Source organism: Oculina patagonica, chromosome 1 (genome assembly GCF_052425735.1).
Source record: "Oculina patagonica isolate OP01 chromosome 1, crgOcupat, whole genome shotgun sequence".
In the NCBI taxonomy this organism is placed as follows: Eukaryota; Metazoa; Cnidaria; class Anthozoa; order Scleractinia; family Oculinidae; genus Oculina; species Oculina patagonica.
The window spans coordinates 6,328,430-6,351,679 of NC_135758.1; the positions used below are offsets into that span (position 1 = coordinate 6,328,430).

The 23,250-nt window shown below is 39.9% G+C and overlaps 1 protein-coding gene and 1 pseudogene across 3 annotated transcripts in view; both read left to right on the top strand.

Annotated features, from left to right (window-relative positions):
• The window catches only part of LOC144653347 (uncharacterized), a 52,144-nt gene that overhangs the window by 25,721 nt on the left and 3,173 nt on the right, over window positions 1-23,250 (top strand). The window contains exons 1-6 of one of the 2 annotated variants that reach the window (XM_078513334.1): window positions 17,458-18,382; window positions 19,581-19,752; window positions 20,322-20,580; window positions 21,184-21,411; window positions 21,845-22,099; window positions 22,927-23,112. In XM_078513334.1, the coding sequence (XP_078369460.1) occupies window positions 17,530-18,382; window positions 19,581-19,752; window positions 20,322-20,580; window positions 21,184-21,411; window positions 21,845-22,099; window positions 22,927-23,112 (1,953 nt within the window). In that variant the 5' untranslated portion in view covers window positions 17,458-17,529. Of the gene's footprint in view, window positions 1-17,457; window positions 18,383-19,580; window positions 19,753-20,321; window positions 20,581-21,183; window positions 21,412-21,844; window positions 22,100-22,926; window positions 23,113-23,250 lie in introns of those variants that run through there. The other variant, XM_078513326.1, reaches the window with a different exon arrangement.
• LOC144653321 (uncharacterized) lies at window positions 28-15,961 on the top strand (annotated as a pseudogene). The gene is made up of 9 exons (XR_013570719.1): window positions 28-985; window positions 6,121-6,292; window positions 6,842-7,100; window positions 7,188-7,415; window positions 7,592-7,846; window positions 10,439-10,624; window positions 11,324-11,446; window positions 13,316-13,447; window positions 14,384-15,961. The product of XR_013570719.1 is annotated as an uncharacterized LOC144653321 (transcript).

The following is a 23,250-nucleotide window of genomic DNA, read 5'->3' on the forward strand; positions in this document are numbered from 1 at the left end:
CTAACATCTATACATCGTGACGCGACAATCAGTTAAAACACGGCTGTGCTTGATCATGGAGCTCGCTAAAAGCTCAGAAATGATGGTTTCCGAAGGTCCCGACATCAAGTTTAACAGTAGGCCTTCGAAAGTGAGAATCGTCACACTTGTCGTGTTGGCTGTTGGAATAATCTCCTTAGCTGTGGGAATCGTTCTGATTGTAGTTGCAGCAACCGACAAGAAGAATGAGAAAGAATCGACAGGTTCTATTTCCAAACAAGAGCAAGACGTGGGAACAACGACCCGCGTCCCAAAATCAACTCTCGGTGCAACATCAAAACTTTCTCCAACATCATCTATCGCTCCAACAACGGCCCCCGTTCCCTCAAGTAGATGTGATTTTTCAGAGGAAGCGAAACGAGTGGGGCTTGACGAATTCCTCAATCGTGTCAAGACAACATATTACAAACTTCACCCCTACAACATCTACAAGGATCCAGATGTGACCACAGATAGGATCAAAGCGGAATACTTTGCCTACGATCCTACTCCCTCCGTCATCAAAAATCAAACAGATACTGCCCAGGCTTTGTTGAAGGAAATTAATTCGATACAAAGATCAACACTGACGCATTAAAACCCCGCGAAAGGAAAGCGCTCGCTCAAGTGAAGCACTACCTTCAGCATATGTTCGGTCGTCCCTATGATGAGAATTACTATACTGGAGATTGGATGATGGGACCGAATTTGTTTTGCTGGCAAGAAAATTGCAATCATGGATCCGCTGTTTACAACGGACTAGGTCGCCATCACAAACCCAACAGTGTCTCGGACGTGGAACTGATTAAAACGAAACTTAAGACTCACAAAGCAGGCATTTTGCAGTACATTGAAAACATGAAAATGGGGGTGCGTAAAGGAATGATTCGAAGTGTGGAGGAGTGTGAAGCTGGAATTAATTCGATCAAAAGAGAGTACTCGGATGTTTCCTTATACAACGCAACAGGTAAGGGAGTATTGCATGATTGCGGCTAAGAAGTGTTTTAACAAAGTGCCAACAATCTGCGCCAAGTTTCGTCACAGTTGTCAAATCAGTCTTTGGCTCTCCGCGTTGACGTTAATTAAAAATTTAAATGAAAGTAGGACAAATATTCAAATTAATAAGTATTCTCAAAGCGATTGATATGTCATGAGAAATAAAGCTTTTTGTTCACTACCGGGGATTAAGCCAAGTAACGACGGCGGGTCACCTGGCTAAGATTATCCGGGCGTTAGGTTGAGATCATTCTTTTGAATACTTTGAAGACCAATTTTAACTTAGTCGCGAAATGCTTGAAAGACTGTTGGTTTTAGAAATACCTTGTACGTCAGGTCAAGGTATTTGTATGTGTTTTTTGAGTCAATTAACAAATATGAATGCCATGACAGAGGAAGAAATATAAACAAATACCTCAACTACTGAAAGCTAATTAGTTGTTACTCAGACCTCAAATTAGTTTTCAATCTTTGAAGAGGTATTCCTACGTGCAATAAATTAGAATAACGTCACAAATTGATTGACATTTTTAAAGGAAACATGACAGTACACGTTTTAGCACAAATAAGTTTGCAGAGATGTCCATATGCTGTTCCAATTTTTGCTCAAGAAGGACACAATTGGAAAGGACTAAATGAACACCAGAATAAGGAACTGAAGAGGAAAGTTATCATGCCAGCAGAAGTTTTCCAACCTCGTCCCTTGGAAAAGCGCCCTGGGGACGAGGTTGGTAGTTTTCTACTCATAATAAAAGAATATTTCTATATACATAAAAAAATCCATATTTTTATTTTGCGTTTGAAACATTTTAATTTACAATTGCCTCTACAGTTCTTCTTCTTTGTTGCCTTGTCACAATCTTCTTATTATTGATTCTATAAAACTCTATTCACCTCCGAAAACTCGTGCGAAAAAATTGTAATATTCGATAAGAATAAACTAGTCAAAAATCATCCTTTTGGGCTATATTATTTCACTGTTTTATTATAAACTAAAACAACTATTCACCTTAGTTTCGGTGGCTAGTGGTGAATATTTACCGAGCCGCGAATCCACCACTAGCCACCTCCACTTCGGTGAATAGTTGTTAAGTATTCATCTCATATTCATTTCTCGATCTGTAGCTTGTTTTGTAACTGACGATGACAATGGACACTTGAATTGTTGTATTGTTTCTTAGGATGCAATCAACTTGTAGGGCCTGATTCACACTAGCGATTCACACTATACTGGCAAAACGGACATAGCGACATAAAAAGAAAAGAACATTTTTTTCTTATGTCGTTGTGTTCTTGTTATGTTGTGTTGTTCATCACAAAGCATTACCGTAATGATTCGATTTAGCGCCCGGGGCGCTTATTTACTTTTGGCACCTCAAGGGAGGGCGTTTATTCGAGACAGGGCGCTTATTCGGGACAGGGCGCTCATTTAATTTTTTGAGAAACAACCAAATGTATCTAACAATAACAGGAACTATAACAGTTAGAAATTGTTAAAAGTTCAGTAAATATATACATGGACTGTACGGTGAACAGTCAGTAGTTCATCTAGTTGACGTCAGTGACTTCAGTAGGGGCAATTATCCACAAAAGGGGCACTTATTAGAATAGCGGTGTTTATAAGAATGGGGGCGCTAATAAGAATGGGGGCGCTTATTTACAAAAACACATTCGAAGGGGGGCGCTTATTCGGAAGGGGGCGCTTATTGGAAGGAGGGCGCTAAATCGAATCATTACGGTAAGTATGGTTTGATAATTCCGTTCATCGCTATATACCAGAAGCATATAACCCCGAAGCGTATAGCTCGCGGCCACAGCTGGGGATTTTTAAATCGCGCGGGGAGCCAATCAGATTTTACTTCCTAATATGGATCAATTCATCGCACGCGCGACCATCGCGCGAGTATCAGGGAAAACCTCAAAATGTCCGCCATTCGCTGTAGGAATAAACAAACCTGTAATGTAAGAGAAAACTCTACTTTTGTGAGGTAAATTTGACCACAACAGTTATACATATTAAGAAAGATGCCTAGGCTAACTTCGCAAAGAAAAAATCCGGTTGAATTAACAGGAACTAAGAGTGAAGGCGCGAACAAGGGAAAGATCCACTCGGCAGCATTCCTGTTCAAAAATATCGATGTATTGCTCCTCGACCACAGACAACGAAATCACCCAGGCTAATAGCAACGAACTCTGTAAATAAAGAAAAAGAATCCGAAAGTCCAGGAACACCAAGAAGTACGATGCTTCAAACATGCCTAACGGACAAGAACGTTGAGCGTGACGAGTTTTATTTATAGTTTCGATCGAAACGGCCCTTCGACATCTTCATCCAAATTCATGGATCGGAGTTCAGCGATAAACACTGCCCTATATCCCTGCACGATTTTATCCTGCAAGGATCCAGACAAAGTTCTTAAATCAGCGATGCATTTGGACAAATGCTACCTCTCTTTAATAGCTAGGTTTCAGTTCTCACTCATTTTCCAGGCCTAGAAGCTCCAGCGATCAAGTCAGCATGAAGAGAACGGGGTTTTCCGTTTAGAAAAACTTACAGCCGAAGCACTGCCTTTTAATTTTAAGTTGATTGCAATATAAAAATGAGCGGGGTGGAGTCTAAAGAAAGGCACAAAAAAAAAAAAGATAAGGAAAAAAGAAAAAAAAGAGAAGGTGAAAAAAAAAAGATCTCCCTAAAAGAAAAAAAAAGGACGAAAAAGAAAAAGACCATAAAAAGAAAATGAAGAAAATAAAGAGCAACGAAAAAAGAGAGAAATTAAATACGAGAAAGTTTAGTAGCTCTGTAAAAGCCCTCCCCACCCCCATTACTCCCCCAAAATACCATAATTAGAATATAATACAAAAGAAACAACCCCAGAGTTACGTAAGATGAGGGGTGAGGTGGGATACCAGGTAGGAAGTGAAAGCGCCCCCAACCCAATGTCGAGTCACAAGAAAGGCAGAAAAATAGGCCGGCGACATCGAGCAACCAGGACGGGTCGGAAGGTAAATCAAAATCAAGGAGAGATACCCTTTTTCTCACCGACGACATGCCCACTTTTCCAGCACAATCAAAACCTACCTGCCAGGGCCAGATTCAAGACTCCTCTTAGCTCGTATAGCAGGTGCGAAAAGTCAAAGACCAAACGCTCTGCCCAGTCGGATAAGGTATTTAATGAAGCAAAAAAAAATTGTAAATGCTGAGCAGTTGCCGTTCTGCCCATCTTTCTGCACAGATCCAACAGAGTTTTCTTTTGTTTGTGAATGGATGAGCGAAGACACCCAGGGTTTTAAGAAAGAAGCGACACCACGGTAGGACATACGCACCTGAGGTAAAGCACACGACTTACTGATCACGAGGTTGAGGCAGTGTCCATGAGTGAACGTACGTGGCTAACGGGGCCTCCTTCTTGATCCGTGCTTGTACGCATACTGTGCTAGATGACAGTTCTTGCACCGTCGTATCCTTGCCACGATTTGTTGCTGGTATATTGTTCTCTTTGAGAAACGCAGGATGCCTCTGCAATCTTCTCACCAGTTATCCTTTCCAGCTTAATAAATGTTAAGAACTCCTCTCTAACATCTTTCTTTTCGTCACGAACCGGGCCAGAAGCAAGATGCTCTTGTTGTGGGACGTTACCTCATCGGCTAAAATAGAGTAGTAAGTGCAGATAAATCCACCCTCAAATAAGTGCTTGCCCATGACCTCATATTGGTGACATGAAAATGACTTTACACACTGTCTGCACCCAACAGGGAAATTCCAGCTAGATCCTCATATCGCCCCAAAGCATAGCCCACAAACAGCACCGCTCGGGAATCAATTTTGCGGAGTTCCAGACCGGATCTGACAGACTTCCCCAGACCGCCAGGCGACCGAACCCCGCCTACCTAATTAAAAAAAAATGGAGACGCAAATAAACCAGCATAATTTATTTTGCACTAAACCTCTAGCCTATCGATCTGTGCACAGGATCGATTTTTAAACTTTGCTTCGCCTTCGAAAGCGATTGCAATGTATCTATAGCCTCATTTATTTTAATACGAATGACGACAAAAACCTAGTGACGTAGTCTAAGAAGAGAAGCACGTCCCCAACGTAATTGATGTACATGAACTAACACGAACAAACTCTTCATACAGGCAACACATAAAGACGACTCGAACGGTTCAAGAACGACCAATGACACTGCTGCACAGACTCGCAACACCTACCTGCAACCTTGAAAACCTGACTGAGTTTAATTCCCTTCACGTTCTCGAAAAAAAAATTGTTGTACGCTCAAATCTTCAAGAATAATTAACGGAAACTATGCATGGCCATGCATTGGTTACCGCGACTCGAGTTGACTTTCCATTCGCAGTTAATGCTCTAAATTCAACCTCAAACGCATCCCTGACCTCCCTGAAGACCATTTCAAACACATTTCCTTCTGTCTTAGACTTTCCTGTCGGCTTAACCACCAGAGTCACCTAAATCGTTGCTTTTGAGACCATCTTCTTTGACTTTTGTGGGTTTCCCGTAGCGGCCGCCATTTTTTGGAGCTGCACACGATTCATATAAGGGCAAAAAAAATCCGCGTTCCTGATTGGTCAGCTGGGAGCTCTAATAATCCCCCGCTTTGTCCCAAGGTCATAAAGGGAAGTTAGACGCTTCGGGGTTATATGCTTCTGTATATACCTATTAGAACGTATTTTAACGTTGCTTGCTTTCTTGCTGGTTTAACTTTGGTTTTATAGGTGATGCACGGCCTAGGCTAATACTAACGCAATTTTCAAAGTAACGTGGTGTCCATTTCAAAACCTGGCACCCACCAAGAAAGAAGTGTCGCAAAAAGAGTTATATACTCTTTTTCCAACGAGTTGTATACGGAGCCGTTTTTATTTATTTTTTCTGTTACGCACCGCCATACCCATATGCATTTAAAACAAAATGTAAATAAGAACTAGTTTTACGAATTATTTATTAATATGCAACCTACTGGCCTGCCTTAATTTTAATAGATATATAAGCAGTGGAGCATTGATTTTGCATTGACCAGTTGAAAGATAATGAATATTTTGCCCAGTTCACTGCTGTCTATTTATTTCCTTATTTGGTTATTGCAGGTGTGTTAAAAGCACGGTTTGTTCAACCGCTGCTGGATCCTGATTTTTACACTGGCATCACAGAAGAGATTGACAACGAATGGAAAGCAAAACACAGTGGAAAGAATATCAGCGAATCCATTAAGGAATACCTCGTGACTTATTTGGGAGAACCACTGAATCAGTTATTAAGGTATGCAGGCCGTTGAGTTCAGTGTAGTTATTATGGCATCCTTTAAGCGACTTTCAAGAAATACAAATACCGTAGGCTGATTCAAATTTTGTGCTACCGTCTGGGCAGATCGTACAACATTTCAGCATTATATATAACGAGCTGCGAGAAAAAGCGGTGGAACGTAGAGATCTAGAGATAATATATTAATAAGTATATTCTACAAATGTTTATAGCCTAAAATCATAAAATTATGAACTTGCAATGTGTTCAAATTTAACCAGGTTTTCTAAACGGTCAATTCGCCAATTGGTTAGTGCCTTTATCCTCCGGTCTAGCAGTCCAAGTTTTAGCTTGTCTTGGATGCTGTTGTGTCTTAGGCAAGACACTAATCAGAAATAGAGCAAGACAACATTTTATTAATAGAAAATGGCGTGAGTTGTTTCGTCACACGAATACAGTTTTAGAGAATTCAAAAGTTTGTGTAAAACCAGCCACAGGAAAAGTCTTTCGTTCCATTTTTTTCCAATCAAGAAGCAGCCGGGAAACAATTTTAATTTATCTTTTTAGATATGTCGAAGAAGAACACATCCGTCACTGTGTTCCAAGCAATGTGTCCAGCGGATTAGCCAATCTTCCACTCAAGTATGTTTGGCTTGATGGTAAAGAGAACAAGTCCTGGCCAACAGATCCATATCTTCCCACTGGTGAACCGCTGAATGGATCGTGGGCTTATTCCCAGATCATGTCGTATTTCACAACAAACGCCATGACCCCGATGGAAGTTCACGAGCTTGGTAAAAAGCAACTTGACATTCTCTATCCGATGGTAAGCTACCAAATAAGCAGAAATAATGTCGTTATATATCATCAGCATACGCTCAATGCTAATGTCGTCGGTTTTTTTATTTTCCAGGTTGTCGAAGTTGCAAAGCAAGTAACTAAAGAATCGGACAACCAGACCGCCATAAATAAATTTCGAGATATACTTAATTCTTCTGCGAGTTACTTCAATGAGGAGCCCTTCCCTGAAAACGAGTCCAATAAAGAGGCATACAGAAAATGCAGTGATATTGAAGGAGCAAAGAAATATTGTCCTAGGCGCTGGGCTGCAATGGAACTGTGGATGGCAGAGTCAAGAAGGGCAAGTTTTAAATGTTTAATTTTCTTTTTACGACCTTCTAGGGAAGAACACGAAACGCTCTACTTCCCTTCCTTCTTTAATCTTACTTTATTCTATTTTTAAGTATTGATTGATTGATCGTTCGATCGATTTAATGATTGATTAATATCTATTGTACCACTGATTTATTTTTAAAGGTGATGAGTTTGCTTGAGCCAAAGACGATCCCAATGTTCTACTTCACTGGAGATAAAGCGACCACGCCTACTTGTCCAGTGGATATGCGACCCAATTTTAACCCATCGAGTGGAGTACAGACCTATTCCCACAGTGATGCAGACTGTACAAGAAGTGCAAAGTACAATGTTCCATTTTTCTTGGAGAATTTAGGTCCCAGGTTTATGGAATGGAGCGTTAATTCTCATGAGGCGAGACCCGGACATCATACACAGGTTGAAATGTTTTCAAACTTTGTTGTTCTGTTGAGAGAATTTCGGATGAATGTATTTTTATTGGAACCCAAATGTCTTATTCCTCATAATTACAAGTGAATTCATACCCCACCGTAGTTCAAGTACGAGTTGATGGTACGTCACCTTAAAGGTTCGTTCTGAAAAGGGAAAGCAAAATTAAGTTACAACGGATAGAAAGCCCTTAGCTTTCTTTACAAGTTGACGATTTGTTTTGGCTTTAATGTCGTAAAGCACCATTAGATCCACCATTTTGAATCCACCATCTTGGATTTCACTATATTTCCTTAGAAAATAAAAAAAAAAAAGAAAAATATAAACAAAATCGATCCATAACGCAAATGTGAAAAATTGCCCAGTCGTACAGCTTGGGCACGAGAAATGTTATCATTGCGACCGATTTACTTGGTCCAGAAAACACGTACGAGACTCCGTAGCTTCGTTGTTTGTCGTAGGTTGTTTGGGTTGTTACATCCTTAAAGGTGGATTTCCACTGAAGCGTAATCTTTAACGTGCGTTTACTTGCGTGAAATTTAGAGACAATGAATGAACGACTTGCGTAATCGTTCATACATTGTCTCTAAAATTTTTCACGCACGTGAACGCACGTAAAAATTACGCGTCAGTGGAAATCCACCTTAATCTTACTCCGATGTTTCGATACATTATAGGGGTATGTGTTATTTAAAATCCCTTATCCGCCAGCGCCAAACAGCTTTCGCTCGTGGAGATCTGGCTTCTTTTCGCAGTTTGCGAAATCGTGTAAATCGTGTGCGCAAGTCGTGTCGCACAAAATACTATGCTTCCAAGGTAGAGCACTGAGGAATTGTGACCCGCGCACTTGGTGGAAAGAAGTGAAGACCCTTGGGGGCACAAAGTCTGCTACTCGATCAGATCCTATGTCTGTCCTAAGGCACATTGACACAGGACTTAATTCTGGTCCTACTACCCTTGCTAACACGATCAACAAAGCTTTCCTTGATCCCATGAGCATTTTCGTACCTCTGGCCCCGGACGCTATCACAGATCACCGCCACTCCAATCCACCTTTGGTCTCTGAACACTGCGTATTCAAAAAACTCTCCACACTAAACCCAGCCAAGGCTTCAGGACCGGACATGATACCATCCTGGCTGCTGAATGAAAACGCGGATTTGTTGGCCCCAGTTGTTACTGACATCATCAACTGTTCTTTTGCCGAGGCCCGACTGCCGCTGACCTGGAAGCATGCCGATATTGTACCGATACCCAAACAGGTGCCTGTGTATGACGTAAACAGGCATTGCGGCCAATTTCCCTAACACCTGTACTATCGAAAGTGGCTGAAGAGTTTGTAGTCGATCAGCACATAAAACCTGCTGTCCTCGCGAAAGTGGACCCTCGGCAGTTTGGTACTATTCCAGGTTCAAGTACCACAGAGGCACTCATCAGTATGACGCATGCGTGGAACTGTGCCACGAGGAAACGGGGACTAGGGATTATTCGACTCGAAGCACGATGACTTCCATCCAAAGCTTCGCCTTGACTTCATGAGGCCGTCATCGCTTGGATCTTCGACTTCCTATGTTGTCGCAAACAACGAGTGAAACGTCAGGAGTTTTCAGAGTGGTGTGATGTCCCGGCAGGTGTCCCCCAAGGGACCGGGCCCCTGGCTCTTTTTATAATGATCAACGACCTGATGTCCCTGGATTGAGTTAGGAAGATGCGATGATACCACGACCTCTGAAACAATACCCAAGGGACAAGCAAGCAACATCCAGACCGCTGTGGAACTTTTGCCTCCGCGCAGCCGACAAGTTCCAGCTAAACGAGGCTAAGTGCAAGGAACTGAGGAATTTAGTACCAAGAACACTCTCGAGCTTGATCCTTTTTTAATGGCAGGCAAATTGATACCGTTAAGTATGCTAAGATTCTAGGCGTAACCGTTTCGAGCGACCTAAATGGAACCATCACATCGCTGAAGTTGTTAAGAAAGCTAGAAAACGCCTTATTGTCTTTCTCAGTTAAAGCGTTCAGGCCTAGGTCCTAACGAGTTAGTACAGTCTATCGTACCTGCATTCGCCCTATCACTGAATATGCCTGTCCAGTGTTCAATGAAAGTCTACCTGCGTATCTTTCCCGTGAGCTAGAAGAGTGAAAAGAGGGGATCGCATCATTTTTCCGTTTTTTACGTATGAAGAAGCGCCGAAAGGCAAGTCTAGTCACCTGTCAGGTGACAAGCCCACGACAATTTACAACATTTAGAGAACAATGACAGTAGGCGAGGAATTTACTGCCCCCATCTTAGTAGTTATAACCAGAAAGTCCGCCAGTTTAACCCTTTTTTAAGACTAATAATAAAATAGTTTTATTTCTCTAATGTACTAATTTGATTTATCACTCTTTTTTTTATTTTACTTTTTCGTTAGTTTTTATAGCTATAAATTGTAAATATGACATAAATCAACCTTTTAGGTTGCGAAGTTGTATTAATAAACTATCTATCTATCTATCTTAGTGCTGTCGATGGAGGAACCTTCTATATAATCAATGTAGTTATTTGTTTGTTATAAGTCCGGTTGCCCCCTTTCACAGGTTCAGGGTAACATAGAGCATTTCAGTGATAGCTGTGGTGGCGTTATTGGCTGGCTTGATAGCGTTAATCGCTACACGGCGTTTGCAGAAGGATGGGGCTTATACGCTGAAAATCCTCTCATAGCTCAGGATACAGACGTGTACGAGAACCAACCCATGCAGAAATTTGGAATGCTGAAGGGACAGGTAAAGAGAGAAATGTTTAAATAACTAAAATTTCCAGCGGGTTTACACAATCTGCTGGCCGATTAAAATCTAAGTTATCATCCCTAATCTTATCAATTCTTCAATGTCAGTAAGAGAATTAGGCCTCAGGTAGGATCATCTACAGCCTGCTTTCTAAGCCTCAGAATTGACATAAGAGTGTCAAGACTAAACAAACACGTTGTAGAGTGGCAACAGAAACACTCAAGCGTGCATCACCGTAATCCATTACGTCACTATTATTACGTCATTGTCATCATTACGTCATTCTACTACTTTATTATTATTATTTCATAATTTATTGATATCTACTACCTCAGTCTACCGACTGACTGATTATTAAGAAGAGACGAGGATCTAAAGTTTTGGCTATAAAACGTTTTCATCCAAATTTAAAACAGAAAACATTCCTTCTCCAGTCTTATTTCATATTTGTTACCTACTGATAAGTAGAATTCTATTTATTGAGCCAAATCGAGATTGTGGATTTAAAGAAGACTTTCTCTTAAATGGGTTGGCTCTAGGATAATTTGTATTCTTAGATATATTCTCCATAGTTTCAGAACATTTAAAAAGGAATAGGTTTGTCTTAGTAATCGGCCATTAAAGCCAATTTTAGCGTCTGTAAGGGTAACCCCTATTGTCAGTTGATCTATAAACGTTCAGTTAATATATTTTTAGGTGTGGCGAGCTCTTCGGTTGATCGTGGACACTGGTTTGCACTATGTTGGTTTCACAAGGGACGAGGCTCTGAAATACTTCAGCGAATATGCGTGGGACGATACAGATATTGCTAAGAAAGAGGTACATGCAAGAACATTACTCTAGTACAAGCGTTTGGAATGCTTTTACCTCTACTTGATTTTAAAGGTATCGACTAAGATGGTTCCACAAAAAGTTTATAATTATGTCTTTGCGGCCTGTCACTGGTTTTCGAATTTGAAATATCAACCTAGTAAATGGCCCAGCTCACCACGAGTCTCTCGTAGCTCAGTTGGTTAGAGCGCCCAACCGGTATCTGGGAGGCCATGGGTCCGATTCCCGTCGGGGACTCAGAATTTTTCTTTATCCCATGCTCGTGTCATTGTTGAAAAATTCATCTTCAAGTTTAAACAATTAACACGATACCGCAACTCAAAGCGTTATCATCCTTCGCACCCAATATATATTATTGCCAACGAGACAGCCGAGCCAAGAGGCGAGGCTGTCGAGGCGGCAGAATCATAGAGCCGTGTGCGTGTGAGTGTATAGGCAGAGAAAATCTTATGTTCTGCGTAAGGGACTTTTTTTTTGACCATATTTGGGTGTAAGTAAACCCCATATTTGGGTTGTATTGTTCTTCCCAACTGGTTCCTAGTCTCTCACTCCTTGCTAGAGAGCAAATGACCAAAATGGCGTCCACGCGGCTCGCTGTTAACATTTTCAATGTGGTCATTCATCCCTTTACCGATAAAGGGAATTATTAATCGAAAGAAAATACCCTACAGAATATTCGACCGCCGAAAAAATTGAACATCAAGGTCTTCAAAGCGACGAAATAATCTTTCGACAGTTGGAGTCCTTTGATTTACGATCGAAGAGAGACATGAAAATTAAAAGCGGACTGTTGACTTCAAATAGAGTTTTCTTGACTTATGAGAATGCTTAAGTCGGGTAAATGCTTCCTTTTAGTGTTGATTGTGTTTATAGTAATTGTTTGACCGATGATTTATTCCAAATCAAATACCGTTTATATTTTATTTGGCACGCATTTTCGCTACGCGTAGGAATAACATCAATACAAAGCGACGCTTACTAAAATTACTGCATGTCATACACACAAGAAAGTCAAATGTTTTTTCTTCTAACGGCAACTGTTATGTTAACTTGAATAAAAATTTTGTCTCCAAATAATCCTTGACCGTTCAAGTTTTGTTTTCTGTTCAAATTTTTCAAGTTTTGCGTAACTGAACATTACACTTCGCATGCGAGACTGAAATCTGACCCGTGCATTACTGTCTCTGATTACTGAAAATTATTTTTAAAAAAGCATCTTAGCAGTTTTGATTTTGGGATTTGACTTATAAGAAGTTCTTCAAATGCAACTATCCCTTTAGTGAAACATTTTAACCATCGCGTGTTGTATTTAAAAAACAGTGATTAAACCTCTTGAAAAGAATTTAAAGATGTGTCAAAAGTTATCAATCTGTCAAAACCGTAGCCTGCGTAGCAGACATCTGTGTACGTTTTTTAGTGTGTTTAAAAGGGTGCGCGATCGCGGGAATACACGCGCTGGAAACTACGGCGCCTGCTACGCAGGGTATCAAGCCTGTGTCATTTATGAACACCAGAGAAATAGTAGCACTTTTTTTGCATATTACCTAAAATACAATTTACCATATTTTGGTCATTTCAAATATAGTTCTATCAAAAACCATTCAATATCTGTTCTTATGAACAAACATGAGTATTTCGCTCGTTGGCACTTACCGATAGGTACAACTAGTATATCTTCATTACATTTATATGTTTGGCTGACTAACTGCCAATTTGAAATCTAATTGGCTACACAGGTACCATCATGACGATTCACTACAAAAGATCGTTCTCGGAAAAAGCATTTTAGTTGAAGCTACTTGTTAATGTTTTACATCTTGCTGAATTTGTTGCTCTTTTATTATATTATGACATCAGGTGACTCGGTACCAGAGCGTCCCCGGACAAGCGACCGCTTACATGGTTGGTCAGTTGGAGATAATGAAAGCCAGAAAGTATTCCAAGGACAACCTTGGAGATAAGTTCAGTCTGCGAGACTTTCATTATCAGGTGATTTGACTTGAAATGTGAAAGATAAATAAAAATAATAGAATTAGAACTACAGTCGAAGCTCTCTTAACGGACACTCTCGTAAGCGGACAGCTCTACTAACGGCCGCCTTGTTTGAAACCCCGTTTTAACTCCCATACAAACTCTGTATTTTTACATTCTCGTAAGCGGACATTCCCGTAAGCGGTCGCGGACACTTTCAGAGATTACGACTTAGACTTTTTCTTTGTTTTTAAGCTCCCATAACCGGACACCCCCAAAGCAGGCAAAGAAAATCCTATTAACAACCTCTGTGTCTTGTTTTTATCAACCGACTTTACATCGCCGTTTGTCACAATGATTTTACAGTAATTACAGTACCATATTTCAGTGTTTGTTTTGTCGACATCCACGTCCAGTTACATTTCGAAACACCCTTACATGCATATTAGCATTATGTTAGCTGGGCAAGCTCCCGTAAGCGGCCATCTATCCCATACACCTCTAGTGGCCGCATACGAGAACCATTCTGGTAAGCGGCCAGCTCCAGTTGCGGACACTTTTTTCGGGTCCCGAGGGTGTTCGCTTACGAGAGCTTCGACTGTATATAAATTAACTAAATAGATATTGCTCATTACAAATTCCTTTGTTAGAGTAGTCAGTTTCAAATGTTCGTGCTTTGTTCTTTATTAGATTGCGCCATACACTTTAAAAATATAAATTTTCTTGAGTTCGCAAACTTAGCACTTACTTCATATGTTTAGATTTTAGCCCCTAATTATTGGATGACTGTGTTATTTAGCAGTTTATGAATAAAATGTCAATCTGAACCCGATTTAAGAAGGCAGAAAAAACTTTAGGAATTATCGCTGCTGACATCTTTAATATTTCAAGCTAAACCTCGCCATCATAATATTAAAGTAACACTTACGTTATATGCGTTCTCCGTTTTTACAGGTTCTTGCCCAGGGTTCCTCTCCACTTGCTTACTTATCCGATCACGTGGCAAAGTATGTGGCTTGCGTCAAGGATAACACTATAGAAGGATGTGACGTCATCCTGAACCCTCCAAAGAAAGCCGAGGCAAAGAAAAGAACCAAGAAAGCAGTCCGCTGGCCGGAGATGGAGAAACTTATTGAGCACTATATATAAAGCTTAGCTAAGCTTGTTCGCTGAATCACTGTCGCTGAATTCATAGTCGCCAGTTTGCTTAGTTATTTGAACATATAGTGCAGCCAACTGACTGACTTACTGACTGACTGACTGACTGACTGACTGACTGACTGACTGACTGACTGACTGACTGACTGACTGACTGACTGACTGATGATGACTGACTGACCGACTGAACAAGTTAAATACCATTAAAGGGACTGTGTCACAGCTGTGTTAAGTGTGCGTTTTGCCAGATATTGCTATTAAACAAAATTTTTGCAATTTCTAATCCTGTGGACCCAAATGACAAAACCATAGCTTCGTTGTAACCAAATGTGTCTCCATAACTTTAAAACTCTTCAGCCCTACAATATTTCAAAAACCCATATTGCAATCCGTTCTAATCTTCATCTGCCTCGTCACTCTTGGCCATTTATACCTTCTTTTCTATTTGCTGTGTTATTGAAATGTTCCTTAACTGTTTTAAGAGGTTATTTTTGTATTTCACCGAATTTGATGGCCGTTTCCGATGCCTTAATTAATTTGGCTAAAATCCGTGACACAGTCCCTTTAATAAAACAACCAATCTAACGAATAAACTATTAAAACGAAGCAACGAATCAATGGTATAATTTGTAGTACGTAATACCCTTCTCGATCAATGACAGGAGCCCATTTATTGAGTAGAGATAAATGAAATCGAGCACAAGATTGGAGAAACTCTCACTGTTTTTAGTCATATACATGTACAACAAAGAAAGAATTCAATTCATTTAAGAAATTTCCCTCTATATCCATTAATGTCTCAAGTTTGAGCGAATTCTCGTGCATTGTTTAGACTTTCCAGGGCTCTTTTATATATAAATTGAGAACTGACTTTCCGAGCGACCCACGACCGACCGATCGATCGACCAACCAACTGACTGACTGACTGACTGACTGACTGACTGACTGACTGACTGACTGACTGACTGACTGACTGACTGACTGACTGATTGCCTTCCCGCCTGCCTGAATTTTTAGTAAGTGTTTTAGGATCAGCACCCGATTTTGAACAATGAATATTCCATTTCCCAGTTAATCATTTGCTTCTGTTTCAAAAGGAGACTTGGCGCAAAAACTAGGATGTACATTAAATCGTAGTGTCCATATTTTTTAGTGCAACATAGTGTACGTAGCATCCTCTTGTTCACTATTAATAAATTAGAGCGCCCGTGTGCAGTTCCGCCCAAACTACACGCTGCCATAATGCAAACTTGCTGAAATTTAATATCTTAATCCGAACACAGATACAACCAGCAGAAAATACAAACCCGTAAAAATGTTCCTTAAAACTTTAATATACATAGAGAATTTAATGACTATTTTCTACTTAATTTTTTTTTCAACTTGTGTGAGATTTCTGAAGTTCAACGTTTTCAATGCTTTCATTGTATATGTTGTTGTTTAAATTAAGTATCGTTGGTTTAAACTTTTTTCAAACTGGTTTAACTTTTATTTTTCATTGCATGTTTTAATTTATACTCATTTTGATAATCTGAAACGTTAGGAAAAAAAATAAAACTGGTTTGAAATTGTTTTTAACCAAAGATATAAATTCACACCAGAACATATATATGAAAAGTCCCTTCTTACTGTAACAAACACCCTCGCAACGTGATTAGGTATATGTGTCGCAATGGTGAATTGTCCGTAATGACAGACTGCAGCAGTTCAGGGGCACCCAACGGAATATTTCGTTAAAATATCTGTTCGGAAGACGATTTGTGATCTAGAATTTTCGGAACATTCATTGTAAATTTTTTTCTTGCCTGCCTTTCCTAGGATTTTCGAATATCTAAAAAATGGTATAATTGTTCATTTTTAACGGATTTGTTACTCTAAAAAGGTCACCTAGAATTTTCGGGAGCCTTTCTCTGGCTGGAATTTTCGAAAAGGTAAGTTTTGATCCCTATAACTTTCGGATCACTAGACTTTCAGCTAGGAAATCCGAACAGATAAAAAAAATTTAGGGGATAAAAATATGCCTATATCTACCGTTTAAATACTAAAATACGTTAAACGGTGCTATTTTTAAGTGGTTTTGAACTATATTCTCGATGGGTGCCTCTGACAGTTGTTGTCATAAAATATTGTGCAGATTTCATCTGACCAATATGCAAAAAGTGACAAAATAGTGTGTCAAAACCGTGTCCGCAACTCTTGAATTTCAGCGAAGAAAATCACTTTAAACATCAAAGTTGCTCAGAATAGTGATAAAAAGCGCTCAAACAGCGACAGAAAAATGATGTGCTTTTATGCTTCATTACCAAAGTTATTGAATAACAACAGATGCATGAAAGGCGAGGCTTATTCATTTTCCGCTTTGTACTATTGTTTATGTCACGGATTATGCAACTTCGAGCACAAAGATTAAACCTATAGAAAAAACAGGCTTCAAACGAAGTACAAACGTGTAAAACTTCAAATAACAAAAGCAAACAGAAAAACCTCATAGCTCTTTAAACCCTTAGTTTTTGTTTAATTAGCACAGTCGCCTATGTTGTTGCTAAGCGTTGACGAAAATTTTACTTTGCTTTTGTTATGTCAGCTGCTATTGGCGTCAGAAAAAAAAAATATGAAAGACCAATTTTTCTTTTAACTACTCAGTCGAGCTAGCTATGTGCTCAACGTAATTTTTAATTTTATTACAAGTTATAGCGAAGAAGCGCTGGCATGGATGGCCTAGATTTAGGGGATTACACATTCACGAACATAAGATTAAACTCCTGCTAATTCTTTATCTAATTGAAAAACATCATTGTCCGTTTGGCAGCAGGTGTCAATATGATACAATGCAAAGAAAAAAGCCGCCACTTGATGGCAGAGTGAAATGTTTATTCTTGAATAATTCAAATTAAGAGCGTTTTCACAAAGAGCGGATAAAGACGCACATAAAACAACTCAAGATGGAGCCTTCAAGCAACAAAGGCTCGGAGTTTGATAATATGTTAAACGAGCCCAAAGTCAAGCAAGGAAGAAAACTCTCAAAAGAAAGAATCATCACACTTGTCGTGTTGGCGGTTGGAATAATCTTCTTAATTGTGGGAATCGTGTTGATTGTAATTTCTGCAACCGACAAGAAAACTGAGAAATCATCTGGTTCCAGCTCCAATAATGAAGAACCAACTTCCATTCCAGTGCCTTCCACGTGTTCTCTTTCAGACGAAGCGCAAAGTTCAGGTCTTGTTGAATTTCTCAGTCGTGTTAAAGCGACATATTACAAACTTCACCCTTATGACGGCTACTCAGATCCAGACGTCACTACAGAAAGGATCAAAGTAGAATACGTTGCCTACGATCCTTCGCCATCCGCTATCAAAGATCGAACAGACACTGCTTTGACTTTGTTGAAGGAAATCAACGATAAAATAATTAACACAGACGCATTGAAACCACGCGAAAGGAAAGCGCTCGCTCAGGTCAAGCATTACCTTCAGCATGTGTTCGGTCAGCCCTATGATGTGAATTACTATGCTGGGGACTGGATGATGGGACCGAATCTGTTTTGCTGGCAGCCAATTTGTTCTCACGGATATGGCGTTTACAACGGACTGGGTCTTTATCACAAACCTTACAATGTGTCAGATGTGGAGCGGATAGAAACGAAACTTAAGACTCATAAGGAAGGCATTCTGCAATACATCGAAAATATGAAGATGGGAGTTCGTAAAGGAATGGTTCGAAGTGTGGAAGATTGTCAAGCTGGAATTAACTCCATAAAAACAAGTTACCGAAGTGTTTCTTTGTATAATGAATCAGGTAAAAATACTTTGCAAATTTATTTTTTTTAATCTTGCATATCTATTTTGGGAAAGGTTGTCGGAAGTAGAGCAAAACACGTACGTGACAGTGCCGAAAGGTTTCATGGGTAGTAGTTGTTTATCTCCGTTGCTCGATCGAAGTTCACGGTATTTACAGCGCTTTTGAAAAGGAAAGCATGAATACGTACAATCAAACACTGTGAACTCTGACCAAGCAACGGAAAACATCTTCATTTATCTGTCTGTCGTATAATGCGGAAGAAATGAGAACATAACCTTGAAAATCGGTAATCGAATGGAATAAACAAATTCTACGCCATTCAAAAGATTTGAAACACCCTTCACACAGCTGGTGAACGCTATATAATCAATCACTGCCCATACATTATCTTAGCACAGCAACCCTCCCTCTGAATATACCTCTTGCTTCTATTTTTCTTTAAACATAAACATAACAACAGGGGCACCCAGTACCGTTTCGGTGAATATCTGTTCGGAAGACCAATAATCGCCTACGATTTTCGGATTAAAGTGTGATGAAAAACTGGAGATTTCTTTAACTCAAACTTTCGTGACATGGGAAAAGTAATGACCGTTGTTTTCGGAGAGAGAAAATGTCGTTTTCGGCACGAAAAAAAGGCCAGCTACGATTTTCGAGAAGGCAACAGCGGCTCGTAAATTCGGGTAATAAGATTTCGTTCCCTTAAATTTTCTGAAGTTAGAAAGTTCAGCTAGCGTATCCGAAAAGATACACTTTTCCTAGCGTTTAAAAATAAAGCTTTAAAACGCACAAAAAGGACACTTATAATGTAAAAAAGATGTCCCGAAACCTTTAGTAAAATTTTCTCGTTGGGTGCCCCTGATAACAAAGATCCTGAATACGATTGGTTTTTGGAGAGCGTGCATGTAAGGTGTCTATAAACGCGCGCGCTGTATTTAGTTCCCTCTTGTGGCTTCCACTTTTTCTACTTGTGGCTTTCTGAAACCTTTCACAAATGAATTTTTGTAATCTGTGAATTTTGCGTTAGAGACGACAACAGGCTTCCCTTTGTCTAAATTGTTTCCTCGTGTTTAACTCAAAACCTTGCTTAATTATAAATACACAAGGCATGCAAAATAAAGAACATTATGCCTGTTTTTGTGACAAGCCAGTCAAAACATCTTTATAATCTTTTGTCATATTATTCAACATGCAGGTGTCTTACAAGAATGGTTTGTTCAACCATTGTTGGATCCTGACTATTACAGTAAAATCACACAAGATATTGATAACGAATGGAAGGCAAAACACGGTGGGAAGAATGTCAGCGAAACTATAAAGGAGTACCTCGTGACGTATTTAGGAGAACCACTGAATAAATTATTAAGGTACCAGTAGTAAAATTTAAATGGTATTTAATACAATAAAAAGCATGCTAACCATGTTTGAGAATGATATGAAGGTAACTCGTATTATCAATCCAATTGACGATTCTCGTATCGCGATACCCATCTCGTACCTGACGTATTTCTTACAAAACTTATCAGTCTTCTTGTATTAGACGTTTCTCGTATCTCGAGTTAAACGTATCGGCTCTGTAAAAAAAATTCAGGTAGATTATATTATTATAAAGCGCTAATCGGGAATCTCTGTCAAAGACTCGTTTATTGATTCTTTATCTTTTGTGCTAACTACAAGCTATGTGAAAGATTCCAGCAAAGTAATGGAAGATATTTCTTAGAAGGGGTGTTACGTTTAACAGAAAAAGTACAACTTGAGTTACATTCAATTGTGTCCATTAGAAGTTAAATACGCCAATATGACAAGAATATTACTTCGTAACAAAATTGCTCGGTGTACGAGAGTGAATTGCCCAGCCCAAACTTTTTGACTTGTAATTTCTGGGTTACCACGAATTTTATTTAAATGTTACATCATCACTATCATTGAATTTTAGATATGTGGAGATGGAACACATTCGTCACTGCGTTCCAAGCAACGTGTCCAGCGGCTTGGCCAATCTTCCACTCAAGTATGTTTGGCTGGATGGTAAAGAGAACAAGTCCTGGCCAACAGATCCATATCTGCCCACTCGTGAACCCCTGAATGGAAAAAAGGCTTATTCCCAAATCATGTCGTTTTTCACAACAAACGCCATGACGCCGACAGAAGTACATGAGCTTGGTAAAAAGCAACTGGACATTTATTATCCTATGGTAAGTTACTTCAGATAAGTGAAAAGAAATTTAATCAGTTAAAAATGCATATGAAGCGAAGTTTTTTCTTACAACGTTTTATAATACTGCGATAAAAATTGTCGATTCAAAAGCGCTGAGAGTTGCGCTCTTTTGCCTTCAAAAGTGGCATTCGAATCGCGCGGCCAAAATACGACCTGACATCAAGTGTGACGTCAGTTTGGTTGCAAAAACTTAAGCAAATATGGCCGACAGCAACAACAGGAAGCGTAGAGGAGGACAATATTGCGTTACCTGTGCACCAAAAAACCAAAGTACCTTGCCAAAACACATCATACACCTGGGCGATTTAACATCACTACAGCGTAAAACGTACAAGCTGTTAGAATACTCCTAACTTAAGTTGCAGGGATCTTAATGTAAAGGTATTAAATTTATTGTAGAAATGCTTCAAATCATTTAACTACTATTTAGTAAAAATCAATCATTATTCTAAGCTCTTGTGCCAAATTTGATGATCAGTTAATCTGAACATTTATTTTCTTTTTATACACGAAATTAATTCTGAACCTAAGTATCACTATAGTTCATTGTTGAAGTGGTTCTTACGATTTTTTTTATCAGATTGTAAAGGTTGCCAAAGAAGTGACTGGAGAATCAGACAACCAAACCGCCATAACAAAGTTTAGAGCTAAGCTCAACTCATCTGAGAGTTATTTTAATGCAGAACCAATCCCTAAAAACGAATCTGACGCAGAGGCACACAGAAAATGCAGTCATATTGAAGGAGCAAAGAAATATTGTCCTAAGCGGTGGGCTGCCATTCAACTGTGGTTTGCTGAATCAAGAAAGGCAGGTTTTTTAGTGTTTCCTCCAACTCAGTGGTTAATATGATTTCGAGAAAATCGAGTTACATATATTTCTCAGATTCCCAGGGGGGGGGGGGGGGGTACTCGGGGTTTCAAGTGACGGGGATGATCAAATGGGGGCAAAAATCAAGACCCAAAAAAACCCTTAACCAAAAATTAACCCCCACGAAATCAACAACAAAACAGGTTTGTTTTTACTTTATTTGCAGAACTATGCAGCTAAAGCACTACCACAAATCTTAAGATCATTTTAAATACCCCCCAAAAAAAAACGGAATCGAAACTTTGAAACCCCAAAAAAATCCTTCTATCATCCCCGTCACTTTAAACCCCAAGTACCCCCCCCCCCCCCCCCCCCCTGGGCTCAGATTTAGAGTAGATTTCTCTCTTAAAGTGGCTTGTCTATTGTATTTCAGGTAATGAGCTTACTCGAACCTAAGACGATCCCTATGTTTCACTTCACTGGAGACAAAGCGACCACGCCTGCTTGCCCAGTTGATTTGCGACCTGATCTGAATCCGTCAAGTGGAGCACAGAGCTACAGTAGGAATAATGCAGACTGTACAAATAGTGCAAAATACAATATCCCATTTTTCCTGGACAATTTAGGGCCCAGGTTCCAGGAATGGAGCGTCAATGCTCATGAGGCGAGGCCTGGACATCATACACAGGTTATGAGTTACATTAATTGCTGATTTGATAAATTGGGTATTGAGTTAGGTTAACTCAGAGAAACAAATGTTTGAACATTGCACATTAATCTCCCATAGCTATCAAGCAGAGATAGACAAATTAAAGAGCTGTAGTAGTGTTATTCGTTGGCGCGATAAAATAATCCTTATAGAATTTAAACCACTGATTGCAATGGTCACACGCACATCTCCACGGTCTGTCCCATATAGAACTATGTAGGAGCTGTGGCTGGGACTGTAAAAGAGTCTCGGTAAACTAATGGGTAAGAAGATGTGGATCCACCAAATTAATAGGGTTGCATGTGTATATGGAGCTGGGGTTTAAGGTCATTACTCTGATTGCAGTGCGCATCCTTACTGGGGATTACGAGCGCGACAAATGATGGCCAGAGCTAGTTCGCGGAGAATCGTCGCTCCCAACGACATGGAGACCACTTGGGACCAGGGAATGTACTCAAGGAGAGGAAGACAAGGTCCCGCCACGAAATGGGGACCCCACTCCCGGCGGGTTTGTTCAGTTCTTTCGGGACAATTACCTAAACAACCTTTGAGTTCGCTCTCTGGAGTGAAAAGCGTGGTCTATGTTCTTATGTGAGTCCATTACGCCTAGACTTTGCCATGGTAATGATTCCTAACAATGACGAAACAGCTGTCCATGGCTGCTAATCTACGGGTAATAGGCTGTGCGCATGCGTACAAGTCCTGGCCAGACCGTGGAAATATGTCGTGTGACCATTGCATTCAGTGGTTTGTAAAATTCGGTTTGTGGTTGTACATGTAATAGCATCCACTCTCTCTCTCCATAGGTTCAGGGTAACATAGAACATTTCCATGATAGTTGTGGTGGTGTTATTGGTTGGCTTAATAGCGTCACCTTCTACACGGCGTTTGCAGAGGGTTGGGGCTTGTACGCTGAAAATCCGCTCATTGCTGAGGATACAGACACCTATCTGAATGAGCCCATGCAGAAGTTTGGAATGTTGCAGTGGCAGGTAAACACATACACAGGATTTTTCGAAGTTTGGATACAGGGATTTATCAGGAATGGGATTCGTGCCCTGAGTAATCCGCGTTGTACGGCAAGCGTTATTATTTATATTTATTTTTTTTGCTTTTCTCTGTCAGCCGTA